General features: G+C 38.6%; 1 protein-coding gene across 1 annotated transcript; it reads right to left on the bottom strand.

Annotated features, from left to right (window-relative positions):
- Positions 1 to 500: 500 nt before the first annotated feature.
- Positions 501 to 26,689, bottom strand: pafah1b1b (platelet-activating factor acetylhydrolase 1b, regulatory subunit 1b). Its single transcript, XM_077195772.1, has 11 exons — positions 26,321 to 26,689; positions 11,262 to 11,509; positions 7,375 to 7,459; positions 7,204 to 7,278; positions 6,889 to 7,095; positions 5,219 to 5,387; positions 4,671 to 4,773; positions 4,203 to 4,431; positions 3,991 to 4,092; positions 2,544 to 2,700; positions 501 to 2,450 (listed from the first exon to the last, which is right to left on the bottom strand). Exons 2-11 carry the CDS (start codon positions 11,291 to 11,293, stop codon positions 2,377 to 2,379), a joined length of 1,233 nt encoding a protein of 410 aa, XP_077051887.1. The 5' UTR covers positions 11,294 to 11,509; positions 26,321 to 26,689; the 3' UTR covers positions 501 to 2,376.
- Between the last annotated feature and the right edge of the window lie 1,278 nt (positions 26,690 to 27,967).

Here is a 27,967-nt window from a genome sequence, read left to right as displayed (position 1 = left end):
TCTCAGGCAGGGAATCATCAGATGTGCAAGTCATTGGCACCGATCAAAGGCTGACGCAACACAATCAGTGCATGGATTAAACCTACAAAATATTCAATGAGCAGTCTCATTTGAAGAGCTTTGTTTGACAGGGTTTGGGATTTAACATATGAATACTGCCTTAAATTCTGGCTTATGTCTGAATATTAAATTATATTACTTCTGAGGATAAGTGGATTATTTATTTCGTCTTTTTTATTGGGGGGGGGGGGGGGGGGGGGGGGGGCAAAAACAGAGCATTGTATTTCAAACCTGATCTGAAACCATGTGAAGTACCATATGATGCATACATAGCAAAAAAAAACTAAAACAAACTAATATTAATAATAATTTGCCGTTTCTTAAATTATAGATATAAATTACTTTAAACTTCATTTTAAAATAATGTTGTATTTGTAACCTTTTTTTTGTAACAATATATTTGGCCACAACTGTAAGAAAAACAACAACAGATGGGCTGATTTATATTTACAGATATTTTATTATTTTAATTATGTTGCAAACAATGACATCAAGATATACTGATGAACAATTATTTATTTATGTATGTGCATGAGTGTGCATCAACAGTGAGACCACAAAAAGCAGAATGAAGTCCTCGATATTGGGGATTCTCAGTACATTAGCAAGGCAGAGAAAGCGAATAGCTGGAGTCAGAGTCCGCTGTGTGTGCTCACAGACAGGAAGCGACGTCCACACACACACAGATTCTACATACACGGCTTTTGGGATGGCAGTGTCTGGGCATACATGACTCTACTGTTCAAAACAGTACGCTGCGGACCAGCAAGCACAGCAAACTACTCACCACTGATGAAGATGCTAATTGTTGCCTTGCACGGCAGCCAGTGGAGAACATTTGAAACCTGCTCTTGTCGGACTCTTTGTCTGTCTGCCCCAGGACGCCATCTTCCAATAAATGTGTTCGTAGAAAACACATGCACACCTTAATAGTTAACACAGAGCAGCCTATAGATATTGCACGTCGATCTACCATGGAGGTGTGGTCCTCAAACTCCACGAGGTCCAGGACAGCGAGTGTCATCTTCTGCGACGCCAAAAACCTCCCCGATTCAAGAAAGACTGACTAGATCGCTCGTCGGCACAAGGTGACGGAGCAGAACCGCGGAGTACGGGCGACGTCTCCTGCACACAGGTGGAGCGGGCAAGCAGCAGAATGACGGAGAAGCAATGAAAGCGCTATATCAAATGACGTCGAGTGGTTCGCCAAGAGGGGTTAATGAGCCCTATGAACAAATGAAGCCATTTTTGAGAATAGCGAGGCAGAATGTGGGCTGGAAATATAGTAGAGGTGCTAAATCCGAACGTGGATGAGATGTAGCTGCATTTGTGTGAAGTGTTTTGTCCCATAGTCCTGAAAATGGAGCATGTGCACAATTAAGAATGAGTAAAATGGCACTTCACTTGCCCTCTATCAGTAAATAAAGTATATCAAGACCCTCCATTACCAAGATGTGGCGAAGGAGGGTGTCAGAATTATATTTTCTGTACAAAAAAACAATGAGAACCCTGCGTGAAACGCTATTGCCTCCAGGGACAAGTGCGCTTTACTAATCCATGTCCTTATAAAAGAGATTCCCCTTCTCATATTGTGTTTTCTGCACTCCTTTTCTAACAGGACAGCATGTAGATTTGCCCAAACTGCTTCAAAAAAACCTGTTTTTAAAATGGAAAAGGACTTCATGGATGAGCTTTGAATGTGAACTGAAGTTGTATCCTAGCATTTAGCACTTCTAAAAGTGGCGAATGTCAAACTCGAGCGGAGAGCTGCGCATCCAGACGTTCCTATGGTGAAATAACAAATCGCAAACCCCCCCGGAACAGACACCTTAAGCTGTTCATCTTCAGTCAGTTTAAATGTTAAGCTTTTCTTTTCTGTAAAGCAGAATGCGACAAACGTTCAAAGGAAAGTAAACGTTAAACGGTTTCGAGTGCCCTGTATCCTGAATTCCCCAAACAGCATCATTCTGTCTTCTGCTGATAAACACTTGAGGCGAGAGCAGCACCTGTGCTCTGCATCCCTACCGTACTTTAGATGATGAGAAGCAAAAAATTTACAGTATACAAGTTTTGGATTCACCATGCAAGAATACTTGTTTTGACTTTTTACTAACTTTTTTCTTCTTCTGAGTGTCTTGTGTAACATTTAATAAGCTCAAACTACATCCAGAGTAATTTACATAAAAGGACAATAGTAATTAGAAGAGAGCTGGATGAGGTGGTAACCATAGTAATGAGTGCATCCTGAAGAGCAGGTGTGGGAGTGGCCAAAGTGGTGGTGCTGGGGGGGAAGGGAAGGGGCAGATCCTACGGCGTTCAGCGACATTCCCACACTTTGACCGTTTGATCTACACTTCCTGTCACCACGTAAGGAGAAGTCTTGTGGAAATCTGTGGAAGAAAGATGAAGTTGAATTAATGGAGGAATATTGCATTGATGAACAGTGTAATGCATTTCCAGACAGCACTTTCTGCTTGGCTTACCCAGAGAGGTAACAAAGTGTTCATGGGCACACAGGGTCTTCATGCAGCGCTTGTTCTTATAGTCCCAGATACGAAGGGTCTTGTCATCGGCACAGCTCACTACGAATCTCCCACCCGGATGGAACAGAACTCCACGCACCCAGTTATCATGGCCAACCTGAGAGAAGAAGTAAAACATGAATGAAGAGCCATATGATTCAGAAGATCTAATAAACTTCAATGCGTGTTTGAAAAAGATGTTGCTAATTTATATATACAAATCGCGATATTATTATTAAAATTATATTATCAGGACCCACAAATATCCTCCCATTGCATTATTACACTACATTATATATACAGTAGTAGTTTAATGTAGTAATGTCACTGAAACTTTCATTCTTACTGAAATTTTCATATCGCAATATCTCATTGTAAAGATGTATCATTACACCCCTAGTTGATAATATTTCATCAAACAATCAAATACAGAGGAGTACTACATTATGATATGCACACTGATGGTTCAAAATAGTCCAACACAAACTTTCTGTATTAAATACCAAGAACACATTTGCGCAATATAAAATGGAGCACACTGTGGGTACTGCACCCTACAATGCAACTTCCTATTTCCAGCATGAGAAATAAGCAGGAGCAGTTAGCTGCTACTTTTAAAGTCATGCAACTATAAAATATCATGCTTTGGTAAATCATAATTATTACAAGTCAAAAATATTTTATACTTATATATAGGATGTTTTTTTTTACATCAACTAATTATAAATAATACTCACATTAATAATCATTTTGACATCTCATAATTACAACAAATTTTCACAGGCGAAATAGTCATTTCAGAAGTCCAAGTGAGGGCAAAAGATTTGCCCACACAGATTTTATGTTTTTCAACATGTTTAAGTTGGCAAATTCAAGCAAATTCATTGCATTTACCAACAGATCTTGGTCAACTGAACTGTGCTTTATACAATCACAACACTACTTACAATAGACTTTTTGGTTGCACTTTATTTTACGGTATGTCCACTTAAAGTGTACTTCCCTAAGAAAGTACTGGGTAATATAACTGCATAGGTTTTAGGGGTAGGTTCAGGGTTAGTACCTAGTTATTGTAATTACTCTAGTAAGTACATAGTATGTGCATGGGGACTGTAAAATAAAGTGAGAGTAAAGCACTGACTTTTTTGCTAAATGCTAATGTGAGTGCAACTTTAGAATCTCATGATTTCAAATTGTCATAACTATACTATAACTTCTAATACATACAACACTTCATTTCATAATTATGATTTAACAAAGCATGATTTTTTTTTGTGGTGGAAATGCTAATAATGCTCACCGGTTTTTAAAAGAGTAGAAAAGCGTACATTTGTTTGCCGTTCTGAACCCAGACAGCATGACTATAGATAGACAATGAAACTGCCTGAACTATTATAGCTCTACTCACCAGTGTCATAAGGCACATGCCAGTACTTATGTCCCACATTTTAATGGTCTTGTCTCTGGATCCAGATAACAGGAATGGCCCAGGCTTTCCACTCTTCTTGTTCTGCAAGAAGAGAGTTAACATTTATTAACAGAATTTCATGATGCAGAAAATGGGAAAATAGGCAGTAAAAAAAACAACACAGAAATCTGCCATCAACGAACACAATGTACCTCAGAGCCTGTAGCCTCAGATATGGTGGGGTGTGCGCTCTCTGGGGCCCAGGAGATGCACTCCACCACATGCTCGTGCTCCCGCAGCTCCGCCTTGCACTCCTTGGTGGCCACCACCCACACGCGCACCGTCTGGTCATTAGAGCAGCTGGCCAACAGTGTGCCGTCTTGATTGGGCCGGACCATACGCACCCACTCCCTGTGACCCGTGAACGTCTTCACACAGTAACTGAGGCAAGACAGAGAGAATCATTATACATTCACACTCCCAGAATGTTTTGTATTGCTTCGAGAAAAAAAATGACAAATTATGTAATTACTTGTTTCATTAAAAATACAATTTCCATAACCATTTCTTGAGGCAATACCATGGCAAAAACTACAAGATATTCAGAGCTCAACATGTGACTCACTGAAATCCTTGAAGAGTACAGTATTCAGCTCACAATGTGCTGCATTATTACTCACCCAGTGGCCACTTCCCACATTTTCATGGTCTTATCCCTGGAAGCAGACACTATGTGATCCCCGTTGGGCATGATGGCAACCGACGACACATTGTGATCGTGTCCTGAGGATGGGGGGGGGGGATGAATTCAATATAAGGTGTGATGAACAGCTTACAGTTTGTTTCAAGCAACTGGATTTCTGACTTGCATAACCATCTTGCGTTGAGAAAAAAAGAAAAAAAACTCATTTGAATCTTGATTCTAAGGTTACAGACCGCTTTAAAGGACAGGACTTACGGCATATGATTAAAACAGGCACCTTTGTTATTTGAGTGAGAGATTAAAGCTGTCAGCCTGGTTAATCCTGCCCCCAAACAAACCTTTACCCTTCCCCCCCAGACCAACAAGTCCTGACTGAGTCTCAGAGACAGGATTCTCCAGCACACTGATAGGCTTAAAGCCTATATTGGAGGTGGATGCAGTCCACGGCGGGTCAAAGGCCTGGAAGTTCCCCCACTAAATTTGAATAATGGTAATTATGTGGTGGCAAATGCAGTAAGTGTGTACCGTGCATGGTCCTGATGCACTCAAAGCCCTGGAAGTCCCACAGCTTGATGGTCATGTCTGCGGAGCAAGAAGCCAGCAGCTTTCCAGTCTGGTCAAAGGAGATGTCCTGCACTGAATCAGTGTGACCCTTCAGGGTCCGCTCAAAATCCCCAGCCTCGTAGTCCCAAACCTGCACAACAACACAACGGGACAAACACACACTTTATTCAAAGGGATTTAAAATAATGTTGCCCAATTTTAAAAACCTTAAAGGTCTGGTACAGCACATGGACTACATTTTTAAAATCAAACTAGAATACAATTCTGGACAAAACCCACAGCCAATAAAACTTGTATAATAAATATTATATATACATATAACATAATTATTAGATTTACTGTGATGTTCGATAACTGATATAATTACTACTATACATACCATTTATTCAATTTGTTTTTATAAATATACACTACCATTTTAACATTTGGGGTCGGAAATACTTTTTAATATTTCTGAAAGAAGATTCTTATACTCACCAAGGCTGCAATTATTTGATAAAAAAAACAGTAAAAACATATAATATTGTTAATTATAATTTAATTCATTTTAATTTTTTTTATACATTTTAAAATGTAATTTATTCCCGTGATTGCAAAGCTTCAGTGTCACATGATCCTTCTGAAATCATTCTATGCTGATTTTCTGCTCAAGAAATATTTATTATTATCAATGCTGAAAACGGTTGAGCTGCTTAATATTTTTGTGAAAATTGATAATATGTTCTCCCCAGGAATCTTTGATGAACAGAAATGTCAAAAGAACTGCATTTATCTGAAAAAAGTTTTAAAAAAAAGTAAAAATGAAATTGTTTACCTTTACTTTCGATCAATTTAACGTGTTCTTGCTAAATAAATAAATATTCCTGATCCCAAACATTGAACTGATATTGTTCATTCTTTTCATTACTCTATCTATATACACTGAGTGCACATAAGTGAACCACATTGGTCAGGACATGACTGTTTTTGCACAGTTCACACACAGTCTTAACGCAGTGCAGGATTTTCCCAAAAACAGAAAACTGCAGAGCGTCCTTTACACAAGGCAAGTATTAACCCTGACTCATCAACTACTTTTTTGGACAAGCAGTTGTGCGAGCTCCATTTAACACTAGAGCGCCAATCTAGAAAAAGTACAGTAACAAAGATGAATAGCAGGTTTTAAATCCCGCACAGAAAGACTAGCCTATACTGCTTCAACTACAACTGCAAATGGCAGCAGGTTAGACAACAAAGTACATTGAGGGGATTAAATGTATGAGGAAAAAAAGGTGTGATGCAAAATGTCTCTAGCAGTCTAGCTGTGATAATTATTGGTGACCAATAGATCTTGACATGGGAAAAGGAAAAAAGACAAGCATAAAGAAAAGCAGATCGAGAACGCTTATAACTGCACTGCCTGGTGTCCAGAGAACCACTCACTGCGCTGTTGCCCTGGGAAACCAGAGCATCACGATTTCTCTATGGAGATAGGCAGTGACTCAGCAGAAAAGAATGAGAGCAGATGGATTTGAAAACTAAAATGTGGCACAAGAAAAAATCCATATAGCATATGCATGCATATATCCTTGTACAGCCTATCAAAGTCAAAACCGTCATCCGATGCATAAAATACAGAACCAAAAAAACACCTTTATAGTGGCGTCCTCTGAGGCGGAGACCATGAGGCTGAACACAGGGTGGAAGATGACGCGTGTGACAGGGCTTCTGTGACCGCTGAGGGCGTACTTCTCAGGCGGGCGTGGGATCCACTCTTTGGGGTCTCGTTTCTGTGCCACGGGGCCTCCTAAAGTGATCTCCTCCTTAGCTTCATTTAGTTTAGACTCCAACTCCATCACCTAACACAATACAGCAAAAACTGGGGTTAAAATACTGTATATTTAGGAAAACAGACATCTGTGCAATCATTTAAAAATACAACCTTGTTTTTTTTTTACTGTACTGACCTTTTTTTGTAATCTGATGACTGAAGTCCATTTCTTTTCCAAAAGGCCTGCATACTTCTTATCCAACTCCTCATTCTAAAATTATAAGTCAGAATAACAATGTGACATACTAACACATCAAATGGGAATGCCTTTTTTATTTTAAATCTTAGTGTGAAAATGTGTTAATACCATATCTAACTCCGCCTCCTTCTTAAAAACAGAATATGCCTCTTCGTAGCCATTGGAGCGCAGATAATCTGCTATTGCTCGATTTCTGAAAGGCAAAGATGGGACTTTATTAGACAAAGAGATGTGATCATGCAGTTAAGCCCTAATAAAAACTCCCAGACAGTATCAGTATGTGATCATCACCCAATTCAACTGAGATTTAATGCATATACGGTGAATGATCAATGACGAGGCTAACAGAGGTGGGTCATTCAGTGTCAACTTTTGATTTTGTTAATATTTTCTGTAGAAAGACAAACATAAATAGTGATGAAAGTCAAAAAAAAGATGGCAGGATCATTATTTTATTTTTACACAGATTGGTAGGTGAATTAGTCAAATCTGTTGACATTTGTTTCATTATATGCCAATGGTGACAGCTCAAATATCACATATTTTGCCTCAAGTTACATGCCTGTAACTCAATCTTAATATTCTTTTAGATTTTGGTTATAATCTTAAACTTTCCTTTAGGTATCTTAATTTTAAAGGCCATCAATGGTTCAATCCCAGAGATATGGAGATCTTAATGCAGCTCTATGAGTAAATTGTACACATTTTCAGTGGTCAAAAATCCACATCTGGGTCCCTTTGCATACAGCAGATACTGTTTTTCCTTTAACAGAGGAATATCTAAAAAACAAATAATGTTAAAACTAGCTTTTTAACCAAACTTTTCTATCAGCTCGACTGCATAGAACATACCTGTCTGATTGCCATAAATATTATTTTTCTAAAGTTGTCATGCCAGTAACTCAAGGTATTCAAGATATCTTAATATCCTTCTAGATTCTCATTCTTAGTTAAATTTTCTTTTGGAATCTTCCTTTTTATGGCCCTATAAAACTCCGTCCCATTGATATGGGGATCTCAAAGCAGCTCAATTTTCAAATTGTTGAATGTAGTCACATGTGGTCACATCACTACACAAACATGCGAATGTTGTTAGGGACATCAAGACTCATTGGACGTGCAGACTGCAAAGTTTTGAGAGTGACAACAGAATTTAATCTGCTATATTATTGTTCAATTTACAGAATACAGATATGAAATAAAAATGTACACAGAATGAAATTAAAGTGACAACTATATTTAGCTGCAGTGTGTATGTGGCCATTCTTTAGAATTTGTTTGTGTTTGTTAGTTAGCAAATACAAACAAGTAAATGTAAAGAATTTTAATTTAACCAGACCAGCTAGCCGTCAATTAACACTATTAAAAGAACATAATCCGGACCCGTTTTTCACACAACAGGAAGCACAGTAGTGTTGACAGGTGGCAACAATTTGAAAGCAGGGACTAAAAAAGGCCTCTCATCATTAACAATATTTTTAGCTTTATTTAACACTCCATCTTTATAGATACTTTCTATAATCTGTAATGTAATCCCTTACAGTTTACTTGCCATTGTTACCACTTTACTCACTGATTTGATAGATGTTTTGGTGATGCAATAATTGCCGCACAACATGGTTATAAAGAGTGCACTTCCATCTCGTAATGAAAGTGGAGACCGAGGAAAAACCGGAGCAGGAAAGTAACCAAAACAGTACCCTGGTTGTCATGGACACCTGCCACTGAGGATGGAAAAAGTCTCAAATGACACAGCAGGAATGGCCAAAATGGAAGACTGAGCACTTTCACCTAGTCTCAGTCTCGAAACACACGCAGAGCCTCTCCTTTTATCTTCCTGTGCTTCATTATGTAAATGAGTCTTTCACCTGTTCAGATGATGGTGAATATTTCATTAGCTGAACAATGGGTTAAATTAAGGTAGTGATGTCAGCAACTTCGAGACTAGACTTCGTGAATTCTCTGAAGGACTCTGAACAGAACACAAGCAGTCCAGTAACCAAAAGCAAAAACTGGATTCAAAAGAAAAGCCACCTGAAGATAGTCAAATGAACCAGTAATTAAGTTTCTTAAAGGTGACTTGGGAAAAACGTTTTCCCCAAACCTCTACTATCCTCAGCTGATGTCATAATGCAGAAGACAGAAAAATCAATCCATTCCATACTTTTAAGTGCCCAAACCCAAAACACGTCCACTATCTTCTACTAAGTAAAGTAGCAGATGCAATACAAATCAATATAAAATACAATCATGAATCATTTTTTAAAAAAAAGAGTTCCCCCACCTCTAGTAAAAATGCCCCTGGATTAATTTATGGGGGGAAATTATTACTCCTTAATGGAAATGTTAATTTCTGACACTCCACTGCACAGAATATGAATATGAAAATATTTGTGAATCAGCTGTCCATGACAGGCCTAAACCAGCCATGGTCCCAGCAAAAACAAAATAGTCTGATTCCCGTTATTGACAAAATCCCCAAAAATAGATCATTTTCGTCAATATTACACACCCCTAGAAACCAGTTGACAAAGGTCATTTGGTGTCAAGAGCAGAAATTACACACTTTAAAGAAATGTTTAAAAAAGTAAAGTGAGATTCAACTTCAGTATAGTGATTAGATTGGCCTCAACTGGTTAAGTCTTTGATGTTTGTTCTGTGGCTTTGGCTTAAAGGCTTCAGCAGTACAAGCTCCCAGAAATAACTTTTCTTCCAAACAAGTTGGCCAGCCAACAAGGACACATCCAAACGTGCTCAAATATTTGACAGAACTGCCTTTTCACCTAAATCATATCGTCGTAACACAGCTGCTTCTAACCATCACTCTTTAAATCAGCGAGATTACCCAAAAGACCCCTGGTGCTACATGAAGCGTGGAGGATGCACAAGGATAGTCACGCAATTATGAACCCATCCTCCACTCCATGAGGCTTTATGAAATATTAAACCTAACACAAATATTAAACCTAACACTGCTGTCGCAGGAAGCCCCCTGAGGCGCAGGCAGCCATGCTCTTTACTACTGCAATGAACTGCACTTGATATCAGGTTTCACAAGGTATAATCATTTTATTTGATCACATGTTGATATTTAAGCATTTCAGAATCAAACAGACACTAACCGTATATTTCGGAATACAAGTCGTGTTTCTTTATCATCTGAAATGTTCTCGACTTGTATTACAAAGTGACTTAAATAATGCAATTAACACCTAGCACGTAAAACAAGCACAAAGTGTGCACATTTAGATATGTGCAAAATGAGAGAATTATACGAGGCCACATTTATTTGTATAGTGCAGTGACAAGTTAAAAATGAAATGGATCCACCTATGCTATTTATTTCCACAACGCGAGGAAGCCGCGGGAAACAAATATCAGCGAGTCATGCATTGAATCAATGCCATTGTTCTCTATTAAGTGAAGCATCAGCTTCAGCGTTACCCATGCGACGCATTGCTGGTTAGCTGAGCCTTGAAAAGTGGAGCTCAAAGTTAAAAATAATTAACACCTTGTATCATTACATATACCTTTTAAAAGTTTTAATGAATCAGCGTTTTTGAACTTGTTCGTTTGAATGACCGGTTTAATGATTCACTCAAAGACAGTCCGTTGCCGTAACTGCGAGCTGAGTGACATCCTTTCAATGCGCAGAGACGCTGTTTAGTTAAAATGTCCACGTTTTTTTGCATGCTGACCACATCGTAACACTTATTTATAAAGCAGCAAATAAATATAAATAAATGGCGATAATACCACATATCGCGCCACTCAAAATTACCGCAAGGGAAATTCCTTCACGCTGACAGCCCTACTTGTAGCAGCTAATGAATCGGAAGTCTCTCACATTGACAGGAAATAGCTTACTTCCGCATTGCAAATAGTCAGGATAGTCAGATGTGACTTATCTTCCTAAAAATATGGTAAATGTCAGCCTATTAATGTGATTGAGATCCAGAGATGCATGTTTTGACTGCATGAGAACATGGACTCACAGTTCATCTCGTTGTCTCTGTGACAGCACCATTGTGTCAGGAGGGTGGGGGCGCTGTCTCTGCCCCGGGTAAGGAGCTGGTGAACAGTCCCGAGCAGCTCCTCAGCAGGACGAACTGAGGGATGAGACGCAATCTCACACTATAGTGCAAACCGAGGTTACTTGGGCTTGGATGCTTCCTCCACAGTGACACACCAGACCACAGCAAAACAGAAGCTGGAACTAACACCAATTTGATCCACTTGCCATCTAGGGAGAAACAGATAAAATAGAAAAGAAACATTAAAGCAGTTTATACAAGATAAAGGTGAAGCGGCAATAATTGTGAACTTGACTTGAGCCATGCACCCAGACAAAAACCTTCACAAACCCAATAAAAGAAAGAGCCATAATTCATCCATTAGCATTTTTACTCACTCTCCAACTTATATTAAATCAAATGTGTATCTACCATTCTGACCAAGTGCACTCATAATAAAGCATCACAGCCCTCTCAAACATCCACACAGAAACATTCAGCCCTGCGATGCCAACCAGACTGGAAGTGCTGGCGGTGGCGTTGCGTAAATCCCCTCTGCTAATCCTGAGGGGATGGTGGTCCAATAAAACAGTCATCCAGACGAATAGTGGGGTGTTGGGGACTGAGACAAGACTTTGTAATCCTTTCAGTAGGTTTTGAAGGCCTGCAAATATCCACTCTAATCTGTATGGTGCAAACTAAAATAGCGTGATGCAGGTGAAAAATGTCTAATCTGGCCATCCTGAAGGAGATATCCAAATTATGGACTTGGAAAAGATATGAAATATTGTTTATGCAATTCATTTCTAAATACGATGTTCACTTCAACAGCCCTTTCATTTGAATTTTAAAAAGAAGTTTTGCTGTCAAAATTCAAAAACTGGTTGGGTCATATCATACCAGGTCATGCAATATATAGCCTAATAGACATGACCAAGTAAGGAGAGGTAAAATAAGCAAAGTGTGTCATATAGTGACACATATAATGTCAGCTGTCACAGTGTAATTATACATTTCGTAGGCCTAATTAGTAATATTAATTAACTAAATGTACATTAATAATAGGGGTGCAACGGTACATATAGCCAACGGTACGGTCCGTACCTCGGTTTTTGGGCCACGGTCTCGGTTCGGTTTCGGTACATGTTTTGTGCAGAAAGAGACTGCTATTTCATCCCAAAAATATGTTTTATTTTTCTTATGAACATAAACAGAATGTCACAGTAGGAAGAACATCAATGTGTATGGAATAAATTAACACCGTAGTCTGTACTGAACAACACTAAGTAATACAACCTCGTCAACTGCCACTTATGAAATACAAAATGTAAACAACACACTTTAGAATATTCAAGTGGATCCCAATTCCAAAACTTGATAACTGGTATATGAAGTGATCAATGTGAAAGAAAAAGTGCACTTTTACCTTTAACAAACATAAATTAGCTTGTGGTTTGAATAAAAAAAGCAGAGCAAAAAAATATAATTAAAAAAAAATCAGGATACAAAGTGCCATGTTATTTACTCATCAACTATTGAGAGATTCTTGTGCAAAAAGATGAGTCTATCAACACTGTCTGGTGCAAGGCGAGACCGGTTGGCACTAACGATGTCCCCAGCAGTGGAGAAAATTCTCTCACTAGGAACTGAAGTCCCTGGGACAGAGAGGAGACGTTTTGCCGCTTTTGCTACATGAGGTAACTTGCACTCATTGGTCTTCCACCACATGAAAGGATCAGCATCCACACCAATGGAGTCTGCTAACCTATATGAAGCAACTTCATCCTCAACAATCTGGTAAAGAGCCTTGACCTGGTCTTGTTTTTTAAAAACCTCCCCAAACAGCTCTGCCATTGCTGTCTTCTTTGGAGGGGGAGAGGCTGACTCTTGTCCCTCTGTGGGTGGCATCGTCTCCGCTTGTCTCTGAAAGAACAATTACAAATATTTAGCATATAGAATAACAGCTGTAAATGTCTGTTTTGCTCCTGTGAACTGCCACAATAGAGAATAGTTCAACTGCTGTTTTGTTTTATTGTTGACAGATATGTATGTATACTATGTACAAGTATGACATGTTAAATCATCTATATACATTTTGACAACAAGAAAATAATCATTAAATAAATATACAGCCATAGATTCACAGAAAATAAGATCATCATACCTGTGGTTCATACTCCAGGATTTCTGAGGCAAGATCTTTGTAGAGTCTGTCAAGGGAGGATTCATGAAGGGAGGGCAGGGATTTAAACCTGGGATCCAGGGCTGTGGCTTTTTGGAGGTACTTCTGAAGGTCAGGGTCAGTGTACCTTTTTCTATCCAGGTCCTTTGCAATGGCTTCTTTTGCTTCTTTGATAACTGTACTGTCTTCATCTCCAGGTACCATTAGGGCTGTAACGATACGCGATATAAAATCGAAATCGCGATACTCAGGTCCACGATCCTGTATCGCGATGTGAGAAGGCAGAATCGCGATCACACCCCTTCCAACTCCCAGAGTTATCCTTCCTGTCCAGAACCAGGGCTCGAATTTCGGCGCGGGTATTGCGCATAATTCTAATCATTCCCGCAGGTCTCCCATTTATAATGTGGGAAATTCCCGCAATCGTAATCCACACAGATAATAAAATAAAATCATTCTTTTAACAACTATCTTCCAGACGCAATTTCACAAACAGCGTGAGTGTTCAGCGGTGCCGCGCGTCTTCTATCTCTTCTCATAATGTTTTGTGCAAGGCAGGCATCAAGCGCTGCGGCGATAATACACACTCGCGTTTTGGAGTCGGGACCATAGACTGTAAGGTCGGGACATGACGGAATATTCACTTGCACAATCGGGCCAGCAGTGCATCGTGACTGAAGTCTTTTTAAGTCTTACCAGTTTAAACATTCAAGCGATTTTAAACTAATCAGTGCTCGCGCGCTCTCTGAGATTATTTTCTATGCGCACATTCATAGAAAATCCGCCTCAAAAACAGCTGGCTAGTAACTATTTTTCGCGGATTATATTGCTTTAACACGCAAAATTGTCAATTTCGGTCTTTGTGAGTAGGCTATACTCTAAATAGGCTATAGTCGGTTTTGTCTTTAATAAACATAAAACGCATGCCAGTATAATGAACACAGGATCCGTGCACTAGCTCTTAAAGTGACGGCAGCCATATGTGTCTGTCATTAATTTTGTTGTCAAAACAACAAAAGATGGCTTTAAGTTAAAGGAATCAGGATTAATAGCCTATGTATTTAATTTATTCAGGACTAAAATACTACCCAGTGTTATTTTCCATTTGATTACTTTATTCAGTATCTGTATATAAATACTAGTGTTAGACCTATTCAAAAACTTTTCTCTTTAATTGTCTTTATTTGTATCTTTATTCTATTGTATTTATTTGTGCTACTTTTTTCAATTTAATTAAACAATTTAAATCAAGCTTCCTTGTGATGTGTAAATTCTTAACAACAATAGGCTATTACCCCATTGTAAAAATGCAATGAGCGCAAACATTTAGGCAAGATAAATGTAATAATTTTGTTTGGAAAAAATGCCCCCCCTTTCTCCCCTCAAACAAAAAAAATCCCCCCCCAAAACTAGTTGAGGATAAATTATTTAAAATTTGGCAATTTCAGCATTATGGACGTGAAATTTGCAGCCAAAACTTGAAATATAAATTCTCAGAAAGTGCATTAAATTAATCCTCAATTGACCGGCAACACGTCCAACATGCAGATGCATATTACGGCACCATCCCGAAATCAATTTAGTTGGAGTACAGAACACAGCCCAAAAGCAGCAGCCTACACTGCCGTATAGTATAATAATTTGCATAGTTATTATTGTTCTTTGGTGTTTAGATTATACAGGTTTTTCCTAATGTTATTTAATAAAAATACCGGTATTTTTTTTCTTCTCTCAAAATCTCTTTTTTTCACCACAAGCCCCGCCCCCTCAAGCCCCGCCCCCGTGATAGAATCGCGATACGAATCGAATCGTGGGTCAAAAATCGTGATACGAATCGAATCGTGGGTTTGGTGTATCGTTACAGCCCTAGGTACCATGGATTTGAGAATCATTTCCTTCAGTGGGAGGATCATTGAAATTGTGTGGGTTGTTTCACTGCTCATGAGTGTTGTCACAGTCTTCAGTGGTTTGAGTACTTCAATTAGTTGCTCTGCCATTTTTTGTTCTCCATCAGTCAACATTGCAATTCCCGTGACGTGGCTCCTCAGGTTTTTGTCCATTGTACATGCCGAATAGATGGCAGGCTGCTGCTCAACATATCGTGACAACATGTCATGTGATGTGTTCCACCGAGTTATCACATCATTGATTAACTTGTGCTTTGGCAAGTTTAACATTTCCTGTTTCACAGCAAGTGCTTGGTTTGCTGTGGTGCTGCGGTGAAAAAAGGTGACAACTTTCCTCACTTTCCCAAGGAGGCGGGACACACCGTTGATTGACACTGCCCTCTTGGCCGCGAGATTCACAGTGTGAGCAAAACAGCCAATTTGGGGTCCCAGCTCAACAGTTTCATTGACTGCATTAACTATGTTTGCAGCATTATCTGTGGTGACGGGTATAGTTGTGTTTGGCTGCTCCAGCTTCCACTCGGTGACTGCATTTTTCAACTCCTCTGCTAAATGCGCACTTGTGTGGCTTTCATAGAGTGGGCGGGTCTGCAGCACGGCACTTTTCATCTGCCAGTCCAACATGTAGTGAACCGTCACAGTCATGTAGCTCTGTGTTGCCCGAGAAGTCCAACTGTCCGTAGTCAGTGCGAGGCTTTCTGTTTTCTGTTTCAAATCACTCTCGATGGCTTTGCGCGTTTTGTCGTAAAGACCAGGGATGACAACCGCACTGAAATAAGTGCGACTGGGCACAGCATAACGTGGGTCGAGCGTTTTCATTAAATGTTTAAACCCCACATCCTCTACTACAGAATAGGGCTGTAAATCTTTAGCGATAAACACTTCCAATGCACCGGTTATCTTTCTGTGTTTCTCTGAAGAGGCCCGGTAGGTCTGAGCAAAAGCATTCTCAATAGACAATTGTTTTTTTTCTGCTGGTGCCTGTTCGGGTCGCTCGACTGACCTGTGTTCAGGAAGATGCCTGGTGCATGTTCAAATTTCTGTTTTTCAACTCCGCTAGAGCTCGCCATTTCTACGTGTCTCTGTAGCATGTGTAGCCAAACAACTAGTAGTACGAGCCAGTGAGTGACAGAAGTTAGCGTGTGGGTGCACAACAGTGATTGATTGGACACATTAACTTGCGGGGGCGGGCTTTCGTCTGCCTCGACAGGCAAACGCACCTGATGGCATGTAAAGCAAAAACTAAAAGGATCAGCGCGAACTCAATGGCAAAACCGATGTCCCGCGGGACACGAGGGTAGATTGTCCCGTGCAGGGCTGACCGAACGGTCCGGGATTTTACAGTGTACCGTTGCATCCCTAATTAATAACTAACTACATAATCATTTACTAGGCTAACTACATACTATAGGGGTAGGATTACGGCAGGGGTGCAAAACTCAGTTCCAGGAGGGCCACAGCCTTGCAAAGTCTAGCTTCAACCCTAATTAAATGCACCTGATCCAGCTAATGGAGAAAACTACAGGTATGTGTGTAGCCATTATACTCTCTAGGGCTGTAGATCTTCAGATACTGAGTTTTGCAAAATATAATGAACATATTGCTGCAACCAAGACATCAATACTAAAACAACAAAATAGCAACAAACTAAGAAGAAATGCTTTATGTATCGGAAGTGAATCTTTTTTTTAAATTCACTTTAGTTGTCGTTATTATTGCATTACACAATATTTCTGTAGTAATTACTCCACATTCATCCTCAAGTCTTTATTTTGCTGGGAAACTGAAGGATAAGCGAGTTCACCTAAAATTGGTAGGCTAATGTGCAAAGGTTTTGTGGACTTTCAAAGAATTGAACAAAGATTAGAGCATTTTTTTTAATTTTTTTTGCATTTTGAAAATGAACAAAAGTGTCATGAAATTTGAACCACATGAGTATGAGTAACTTTCAGAATTTTCCCTTTTGGGTTACGATCACAGTAAAGTCCCCCATTTGTCAATTTTATCCCTTAAAACTTATCTTTGATCACCGAAATGACATATTTAAAAAAATTCCTGTGAACCTTTTTTACTCACACCTTAAAATAGCTTGAATGTAACTCTACACACTCGCTTCATTTAATATACATGGATAGTGGATAAATGAATATGAAAATTAACCCAGGCTCCACTCAAACCAGCTCAAAGACCGACTCGGTTAACTCATATCAGGGAACTACACTGCGACCAAAATGGTCGCATATGCGACCTTTTGAAATGCCATTGCGACCCTAATTTTTAATGGGTCGCAAATGTATCACCGTTTGATTATTTTTGTACCTACCTAATGTTTTAGGCAATATGCTATGATTTACTATGAGCATTTATTAAAACAGAAATGTGTATTTTAAGAATACGTTTTATAACGCGCTCTGAGCATTCAACACATCAAGTTGGCTTCGCGGATTCGCGCTTGTTTAACTGAGAGAACGAGCAGAGAGAGTGAAAGCCCCAGTCGCGCGCGCGCGCGCTCTCTCTCCCTCCCTCGCTCATAATAATGAATTGAGTTGACTGAATATCTTTGAGAATACACGATGGTAAAAGGTCGGAAGACCGAAGTTTTTTTTTTCTGAACTACCACTGGTTGTGAATTGTGCTAAAATAACGTTGCCTCATCTTCTCTGAAAAGCTTTCCACACATTCAGATGGCATAAACCACTCTTTCAATAAACAAAACAAAAAATCTATCTGGTGATGAAATGTTTTCTGTGTTGAGACAAATCTTGTGCGATGTCCTAAACTGCCTGGATAATCACACAACGTGTGCCGTGGTCCGTTAATGACACGTCCGATTCGCGAACTGACTCCTTTGAACCGATTCACTTTAATGAATGGTTAAAATAACAACTGATCTGTCCAACACTGAACTCAAGAGTCATTCTAGAATGATTCATTCTTTCCAAGTAGAGCTATTCAAGTCATCTGGTGAAATTGTTTTTATATCGCAATATATATCGCAGAAAAATCAAATATCGCAATGTCATTTTTTTACCAATATCGTGCAGCCCTACTGTAAATTCTGTGGGCCTTCAATTGCAGGACTGTCCAAATTTGTAACTGCGTCAAAACAATTCAAACACGAATCATTGAAGCTTCACAATGACATATTATATTTATTTTACTTTTCCTTAAGAGTTCAGAAGTCTGCCCATCTGTGCCAACCATAGCATGGTGAAATCCAAAAGAAATTAATTTAGCACTTTATTGTGTAGGCTACTGTATTTTCTATTGCAGTAAATCTATCCCAACCATTTTTAAAGAAAACAAGAAGGCATGTGTTTTAAAAGATGGAGAGTAAAATAAAAAGCACATCTGTATGCAATACAGTTTCACTATTGGTCATTATTATCCAGAGCGGCTTACTATATAAATAATTTGTGCGACCAAATCATGTTTTGCGCTAGTAACTGAAAAAGTTAGTAGCGCAAGTGCCACCAGTGGAAAATGTTAGTGTAGTTCCCTGCATATACACAAGTCGATGTATCAGAATGGTAATGTGTTTTATGTATCGCTCTCTACAACGTCGATTAGCCATTTGCTTGATTACGTTATCAAACAGATAATAATGTGCTGCTTATGTTACAAAAAACATGTTCCCGTTCACCATCTCAGAGCCTGATAGCTTTTTCCTAAAAATCTGTATCCTTAGAAACGCCTTGAACAACTTAGAACCACGTCAGTGGAGAAAGGCATCATCATTACATCGTAATATACATCATCAGGGTGGGAAATTAACTTTGCCACAGTGGCTGGTGGATGCCCAATTTTACCAGCCACTTGTATTTTTTACCAGACACTTTTTCTGGAATTCAAATTTATGAATGAGAACTGTGACTTTGATAACATTGACGTCCATTACAAATATGTCATTCGTTTTATCCATTTAACAATATGAGTTATGCTGCACTCAGGAGCCAATTTCTGTTTTCCTCCGTGGATGCTCACGGGCGCACGCCCTTTTTTTTTTTTTTAACAAAAAAAGCCCTATTTAGCACAAACAGGGCTACCATAATATGTAAGCAACATGTATGTACATGTTTGTATTTTTGAGAGAATTTTATGCATGGTTATTTTACAGTTTATTTTTTAATATTAGTTAAGTCTGTATGACCATAAACGATGGAGTATTTAAATGTATTTTGCTGCTATTTGAAAAAAATCCAGCAAAACGCGCCCACGCGTTTGTCGACCCCAGAGGGTTAACTCGATAATAAAGCCGTAAAGTAGGCTATCTTTCAACTCAGGACAGCACCACTTCTCACAAATACAGATAGGATTGGAGATGAAAAGTTTAACTGAATTGTTTGCATTTTCGGAAGACGCATAGGTTCGACAGTAAGCGAACTAAGCGAACCCTCGTTTACCCTTCGTCATCAATGCGCCACTTGTTCGAAAAGTACATTCACTTTATATTTACTTCGCCCTCAACAGGTTGTACATTCATATACAGCTGACTCCGCGGCGGGCCTCTTAACACCGGGTATATTTTTTTAATTTTCCTTTCGTCTGTACCTCAGCTATATGTGTCACGGTCCGTTCAGCGGCGTGTCCGTAAAGCACAGCGCTGAAAACCAATCAAATTAGTTACTCAACAAAAGTGCATTATTTTTACTTAGCAACAGCATTCTTTGACAAAATATGTCTAATCCGTTACAAGGAATGTTTGAAGTAGTAACCAATAAAAATATGTTTTACAATTTACCCGCCACTGTGGCTGGTATACAAGGCAAAGTCACCAGTCACTTTGAAAAAGTACCAGCCATTGGCTGGTGGTGGGTGCTAATTTCCCACCCTGTACATCATATACATAATTCACCCGACATATTGCTAAATCTACCTGATTTTTCATTAACAGAAAAATATACTGGGATAACCTGGCTTCTCTTGAGACCGCAGTTAATATGTTAAAGCCCCCCCATATGTTGACGTGATTGGCTACAAGGTAGTTTGTGACATCAGAAACACCAGCGATTTCAAACTGTGTTTTTGAGACTGTCTTTTGGTTCACTAAATTTTTAAAGAGAAAATACTAAGCAATGGTGTTGACTTATGAATTTGTACATGGTTTGTCTGAAAGCATATTAAAAACACCACATAGACATATAGGCTAAACAACATTAACAACTTAATTTTCACCACAGGGGGTCTTTAAGTCTTTTGTGTAGCTCACTATAGTTTGAATTACACTCCTGCCTAGAATAATCACGTTTGGAATAACGTCAATGCAAAAATAAAGTAAACAGAGCACTTTGCATTCTGCCTGCATGTTACCACAAAACTGAACTGTGGACAAAAAGTGGACCAACTTTTCATGTGGAGCAGTAAAATATAGCGAACTTCTGAGTCCCAGATGTGCTTGGAGTACGTGTAGTTAAGGTCAGAACGTTGCGTCACTCATTCACTTTGAAGCATGCAGCACATTAAACTAACACACTAAGCCACACTGACATATTGATTGTAATGTAATAAATTGTGCAGCTCTACTTATATTATTATTGAATACATTTGTGTGAAGATATTACTTCCGCCTTAAACAACTAATTGTTAGAGTTACGATTCATGTCCCAAGCAGGGGAAATAATTAAACGCAACTTCCCTGCATTACACAGAGTAAAGGTCAGTTTACATCTCCGTTAATTCACATGAAATGCAAGCTGTCATTAGAATGCTCCTATGAAATTAAACTCAAAAGCTTTCATTTCTAAACAACCAAACAATGAACTGAAGGATCTACGGAAAGCCCAAATACAATTCAAATGCAACTTTATTAGACATAGCCTAAGCTTATTAGACAGGGCTCCAGACTGCAAACAAATTGACAAAAAAAAAAAGGGAAAAAGCTAAAATTCTGAAAATGTTGGTTCTGCATAGGTAAAGAAATAAGACAAAAAAATGATTAGAGGTGCAAGACACAATGTAGTCAAAGAAAAAATAAGGCTTAACGTCCACACACTGATTTCTTGCTCCAAAAGGAGAATGATTGTTGTACTTAAGAAAAGTAAAGCAAACAGCTAATAGAAGCTGAGACGACACCATGTTTGAGCACCTGGTACAGTTGAGTGGAATAGGTCTGGTGTAGGGTAGCTTCTTGAGGCAAGTCAACCATGAAAAGGTGTTGTACATTTTTTATTAAATGGCTGTCTGTGACAGAGCAATGAAATGCATGAAGTGGGTCAGTGGAACGATATATTGTTTCAGCACCGACATTGCGATGTGCGCATCTGCGATAGTCACATCACAGGGTGTGTGATGTCAAGTGGGGATCATAATTAGAGATGCACCGATTCCGATGTCCGATTTTTTAAGTGTGAACTGCTGATACTGATTTTTGCTGATTCTGATTTTCTTTCTCAGAAATATGATTGACAGCATATAAAAACAAAATTAAATTTAATGTCAATTTTAAAAATTAAAATGTCAGTAATAAAATAAGAGCAACTAAAATTGCAAACAGCACAAATAAATGCAATAGAATATGGATGGGCAACCTCGGGCTTGGAGGACAACGGTCCTGCAGAGTTTAGCTCCTACCCTAATCAAACACACCTGAACAAGCCAATTAAGGTTTTCAGGATTACTAGAATCTATAGACAGGTGAGTTATCATCAGGGTAGGAGCTAAACTCTGCAGGACAGTGGCCCTCCAAGTCCGAGGTTGCCCATCCCGGCAATAAAATAAAGAGAGATATGAACATTTTTTATTACGTTTGCACGATAACTGTATTTGTGTTTTTACAGTGGGTTTTTATTTTATTTTATTTTTATTTAAGAGTTTACACAACACAAGGAAGCTTGTTTTCAAACTTTGAATTAAATTGTATCTTTATTCTATTTTAAGAATATAAGAAACTTTTCTGAGAAGGTTTGTATTATGGTTAATAGTATTAAAGGAATTAGATGAAACATTGCTTAAGATGTCTGGTTTTTAGGAGTAGAAAAAAGTACACACATTTAAAATCAGCGTGTGTTTGTGTGTGTGGTAGAGTACATGTATTACAGGTAGGCTATGTTATGAAAATAATAGAGTATCCATCGCTACTGTAAAGTAAAATTTAAAAAAAAATATAATTTCCTACCCATCCCTTGCTGCCACTGGAGAAAAAAAAAAAAATTCCCTACCGACCCATGACCTCAACTGACAACCAACCGGAACCAAACTTTTTTTTTTTATGCCTAGGCTAGTAATCGTGGTTCCTTATCAGACTGCATTTTGCAACCTTTTTTCTGCGGTGCGAATATATTTTGTAAGAGATCACACTGGTGTCACCACCACATTGCCCAGTTGATAAGAGCTGTAATTTCGGTTGCATATGAGAAACATTAAACAGTATCCAGTGAGAAAGCATCTGAATTGGCAGCAGAATTGATATCATTGTTTTTAACATGACTGTGGTATGAAGCAGGTCCCGATTGCTAATGAGAGGCAGATATCAGCGCCACACACGAGTCTCGCGGATATAAAGGAATAAGGACATTTCATTCTACCAAACTACCCGCAAATGCTGAATTACTTACTCAAACAGGTCAGTTTAACTTGTGAGGAAACGCAGCACTGTTTCACTTGGTCTACTACACTATCATACTAAACTGCATTTGAGTGTGTTGAAAGTTATAATCTTATTCTATGTGTTAGTTTCTCTGTATGAGACTAGCAGTAAGCTAGATCAACATTAGAATAACATACTGATCATATTCTAATATTTCATCATGCTGAGCTATATAACATTGATTAGTTTTATATACATTTGCTCACCTGTCTAATAAGGTACATGCAAGAGTGGCGTCTGTGTCAAGTTGTGACTCGTGAAGTCCAAGTTAGTCACAGACGTGGAGCTCTCGGCATCTCGTTTTAGTTCTCCTTTTGTCCCAAAGTCTGCTTGCCATGGTCCATAATGTTTGAACGAAACAACAACAGTTTGAGTGTACCTCTAAGACGTAACGCGGTTGTCCACGTCTGACGCAATGGTTTCTATTGCAGTACAAGCGGAAACCAGGGACAATGCGGATATTACGTCAATGACAGGCGACGAGTGAACATGGACGAGCCATTATTTAAAATTGGAATTTCTCTGAAATTAAAAATCTTTGGGAGCTTTTTGGATATTGTAAGTACACAACTGCAGGGAATTTATCACACTTTGCAAGTGATTTTTGGATATTTTATTACAAAAATATTACATATTGTACCTTTAATTTTTGTCAAAGTTTGACACTTTTTGTACTGAAGTATGAAAAGTCCCAAAGTTTCTGGAAAAACAAAAACTTCATTGCACAGAAAGCAAGTAAAGAACGGTCCTTTAATAATCACATAAGTTGTTTGGTCAATTCAGTATGATACTACAGAAGAACAATGGAACATTTAATAAAATGCTCCCTATAAAAATTAGGCTGTTTTAAAAGTTAGGCTAATTTTTATCTGCATCTAAACCTAAGCTCAGCGCTGTACTGTCAAATGTGCATTTCCGAGAAATAAACATGTAATATTATTAGTAACTTCACTTATTAGACTAATCAAAAACAATGGTAATTTTATGATTAAATTGCCTTTATGATTGCCCCCTCAGCACCACCAAATCAGGAGCTATTACCATCTGTAAAACTTTGTGGCGCTGGTGCAACTGCTCTCAAACGTTAGTCTGGAGCCCGGGCTATCTTTTGTTATTTTATCTCTTTTGCTGCCAAGTTAACAGCACACAACTGCATTTGTATATTAACGATTGACTGATCACTTCATATCAGTGTTGTCGGGCCTTTTTGAAAGGGTGTTAATCCTAATTAAATTCATGTGAAAAAAATACAACTAAAACTGAGCATACTCTGTAACCAATGACATCATCCTGATTCTCTAGGGAAATAACAGTGCAAAGCAGAACAGCGCATGTGTAGATCGGTATAACAGCAGTGCATAAATGAATAAGGCCTATTCCGATCCCTGTATATAAAACATCATATTTGGAACGTGGCTGTAACCCGAATACAGACCTTAAAAAGAAATTTTATGAGCACGTTAACATAACAATGTCCTAAAGTTTAGTGGATTAAGACCACACAGCCTAAAGGCCCACAAACTCACACCAAGACTAATGTTCTGTGTGACAACCATTTGAATTTGAATGAGTTATAAACATTTGCATGCCGTCAATATAACGAAATTATATTACGGATAGATGTTAATATCTGTTCAATTCCATCGCACTGCAAAAAAAAAAAAAAAAAAAAAAAAAAAAAAAAAAAAACAACAATAAGATTTGCGTTTCTTGGTCATCATGCCTGTGGATGCTGCGGTTACATAAACTACGAATTTGTAGCACTCATGTTTGAAGACATAACACTGTTTGACTTTGTTTCCTCGCAGTGACATGGGTTTCAGAAATGGAAAGTTGCACACTACTGCCCGGTTTTATTTTATTTTATTGGAACTAGCCTATTTAAACAATGAACACATATTTACGTGTTTATTAAACATAATTATAACAAATAACCATCAAATCAAACACAGAGACTACCATAATCATGTTAATAAAAAAGAAAATATACAAATAAAGTGCATAAGCATCTCAAAAAGCAAATAGCATATTACACCACTGTATCTCTGCTTTTCCATAAGCACCACCTCCTGTCAATGAGTTTCCCATTTCCCCCCCACAATTATCTGAACAGGAAAAAATAGGACCAAATTTTCATGGCAAATTTGTTAATTTATAAGAATTCCAAACATATTGGAATATATTGGATGCATTAATGGGGAAAGCCTATGAAGTGTATAATCTATTGATTTTATTTCCATTAAATTATCTCAAGAATTATTTTGTCAGTTGAGTCATTTTCACTGCTAAAGGCTAAAAACGAAGAAAAGAAAAAAATATCACATAATTAATTTGCAATGAATACGTCACACTGAATGACGTCAGGTGTAAGGCAAGCCCAGGCCAAGTCATAACTATGAGGCCAAGTAGCCTAAAATTAATTAGGCCGGATAAATAATCATTAGCAACAGAAAGGCAACTCCCACGTGGTAGAAGAGAGTGATGACAGCTGAATAATCTAACTAAGGTGTGTGTACATATATCAAGTGTTAGGGCAAGGCAAGCGCTCACATACATATGATTCTTGAGCTGATGCTGGTTTAACGTTAGCCAAAATGTAGTCATGTCTGTCCATTAAGAGTCCGAGGGATCCCAATGACATTAATATTCTTGTTTATTCCAAAAACATTCCATCTTGAACACCGAATCACAACATGATGGCAGCCAGACAGTCAACGTTGACAATTTGTTTGCCAACTATAATCATGAACGGCTCGTCTATTAATTAGCAAACACATAATAACATATCCTACACACCCTTGTTGACAGACCGAACAGTATATTATTAAAACAGCAGCGAACCGTAGAGTTATGCACCGGCATCGATGTGATGAATCTCCGGCCTTCAACCATCATAGGCACACCCAATCCCAAATATTACTCACACCAGACAGTTAGATAAAACTTTTAACACCTTTATGAAATTACCTTGGTGGGAAAGAGGATTTGATATGCAGAAATAAAAGTGACTTACTCAGTGAATTTATTGCTGAGATGATGCTAACATGAACTAGCTAACATTAGTATGGGTCAAACCACTAAAGGCCGGCTGTCACAAATGCCCCGTCAGGTAAGAGGCTTAATTTAATTAAGTGAGGATTAAATGCAAGTATTGGTTCTGTATCTTCGTTTGTCTGCAAGTTATGACATTGCCGGCTTTAGTTTATATTGCTCTCTCTCTGATATTCCCACCCTTATTTTGCTCTAACGGCCTGTCCGCCATTTTGAGTCAGGCAGGCAGGCGGCGCAAATTTCTCAGCCACATACACACTTTGACCGACTCACTTCCACCATAGCGCAGCCAGCAATAAATTTAAACGATCCTTACCTTCTTATATGAAAGGTTTCTCGTCTGCCAGATCACACAACTAAGTAAAAAACTAAAACCGAATGAAATATGTCTCCGCCGAAAGTCACTTCCGATTTCCCGGCTCAGTCAGCGCTGTTTCTCCACCTTGATTTCTGCACCGCATAACCGTCTACTGGTGACGTGCACGCGCACGGTGCAGCCGGGGCCGCGCCCGCCTTGAGGATCACAGCGGTCACTTACATCATAACCTTCATCTGACACTGAGGATGAGACGCATTTTAGGACCTTTTTGAACTTGTTAGGTTTCAATTAATATGTTGGCATTTATAAATACTCTTAAAAAACAAAAACATGGTAGCCTATCTAAAATGGCAAATTGACTACTACAGTTGTTAGTAGGCCTAATGTAGCCTAAAATCACAAACTGATGTGATCTCTTTCAGTTTCATGCACTACCTATCACACTGCACTTATAGCTAGTTTACATCCACCTATTTTTATGCACGTTTTTGGATATCGGACAAAAAAACACGCTGGATGGAAATGCCAAAGATGCGCATAAATTCTAAAAATGCACATAAAAAACTTAATCGGATAACTTTTTGTCTGTGAAATCATGCCTAAGTCTTTTATCCAAAGTGTTCTACATATTATTTTTTCAGTTCATGCATTCCCTGGGAATCAAACCCCTGACCGTGGCGTTGCTATGCTCTGTGTGGGCTACAGGAATGATATTAAGAGTGATTTTTGTCTTTTTACCATTAGGTAGAAGTCATTGTATCCCCTCTCAGCATGTGGCACACAGTCAGGCCTCTCCAGAGGACCTCTCACGAACATCACGACTGGTAAAACCCTTTCTGCACAGGCTAGTGTCTGCATGTTATCTCAGACAAAGATTCTTGTCTGTTTTTTAATGCAGCTCTAATGCATGTCAGATTTCCACCACAGTCAGCTGGGTTTCAACAGATTGTCTGTTTGTGAGAGAAATGTTTCTTGTTCCTTTGCACAGAACTACTCAACACCCTGGCAGTGGCAGTGCAGTGTACTGTCAACCTGCCTTCCGCGGATCCCTTCGTACTGATGCACTGCATGCGGTAAGTATAGCTATCTGATAAAGATGGAGAAGGACAATGTGGGTAAAACATGACATCAGGGCACAGTGTTCACACACAACATTGAAGGCTTTAGTCAACAGGAAGATCTCCCAAAACGAACACAAAACTATGACTAGGAATTAGAGACAAATGAAACGGTAGGCATACTGTAACTAAATCTAGTTTTGTTTACATTTTGTACACTTTTCAAGTTAATCATTTCCTAAAAATGTTTGTTTCAGATTAGAAAACAATGGATATGTTTGTTTAACAAAATAAAAAATGCACTAAAAATCACCTTGAGATCAGTATGTTAGCACTGAGAAAAGCTCTAGCATCATTTGTTTGTAGATTGCAATTGATTTTATATTTTGTAATGCAATAAAGTTGCATTACAAAAACTGACTCTTTCTATCGCCTCTAGCCTCTTACCTCTAGTTCTGGTTCTAATGTTCTCACACTGGAGTAATTATCTGTCAGAGAAACTGAAAACTGTTTTTTCTTGTCACAGCTGCAGTTCAAAACCCTGTTTTCAGGTGAACCCTTCCAGCATGGTCAGACACATGCGTCA

This window comes from Siphateles boraxobius, unplaced genomic scaffold (genome assembly GCF_051911475.1).
Source record: "Siphateles boraxobius isolate OS27281-9 unplaced genomic scaffold, OSU_SipBor_1 11, whole genome shotgun sequence".
NCBI classification, from domain to species: domain Eukaryota; kingdom Metazoa; phylum Chordata; class Actinopteri; order Cypriniformes; family Leuciscidae; genus Siphateles; species Siphateles boraxobius.
Note: the sequence above shows the minus strand (reverse complement) of the source record. Positions and strands in the feature narration are given on the sequence as shown.

Excerpts from the sequence above, each read along its gene's own strand:
- pafah1b1b (XM_077195772.1), bottom strand. The coding sequence starts at position 11,293 with ATGGTGCTGTCACAGAGACAACGAGATGAACT. Across the intron at positions 7,279-7,374 it reads AGGAGGCGGAGTTAGATATG|AATGAGGAGTTGGATAAGAA; the intron begins GTATTAACACAT and ends TTATAATTTTAG. Across the intron at positions 2,701-3,990 it reads GCATGTGCCTTATGACACTG|GTTGGCCATGATAACTGGGT; the intron begins GTGAGTAGAGCT and ends TTCTTCTCTCAG.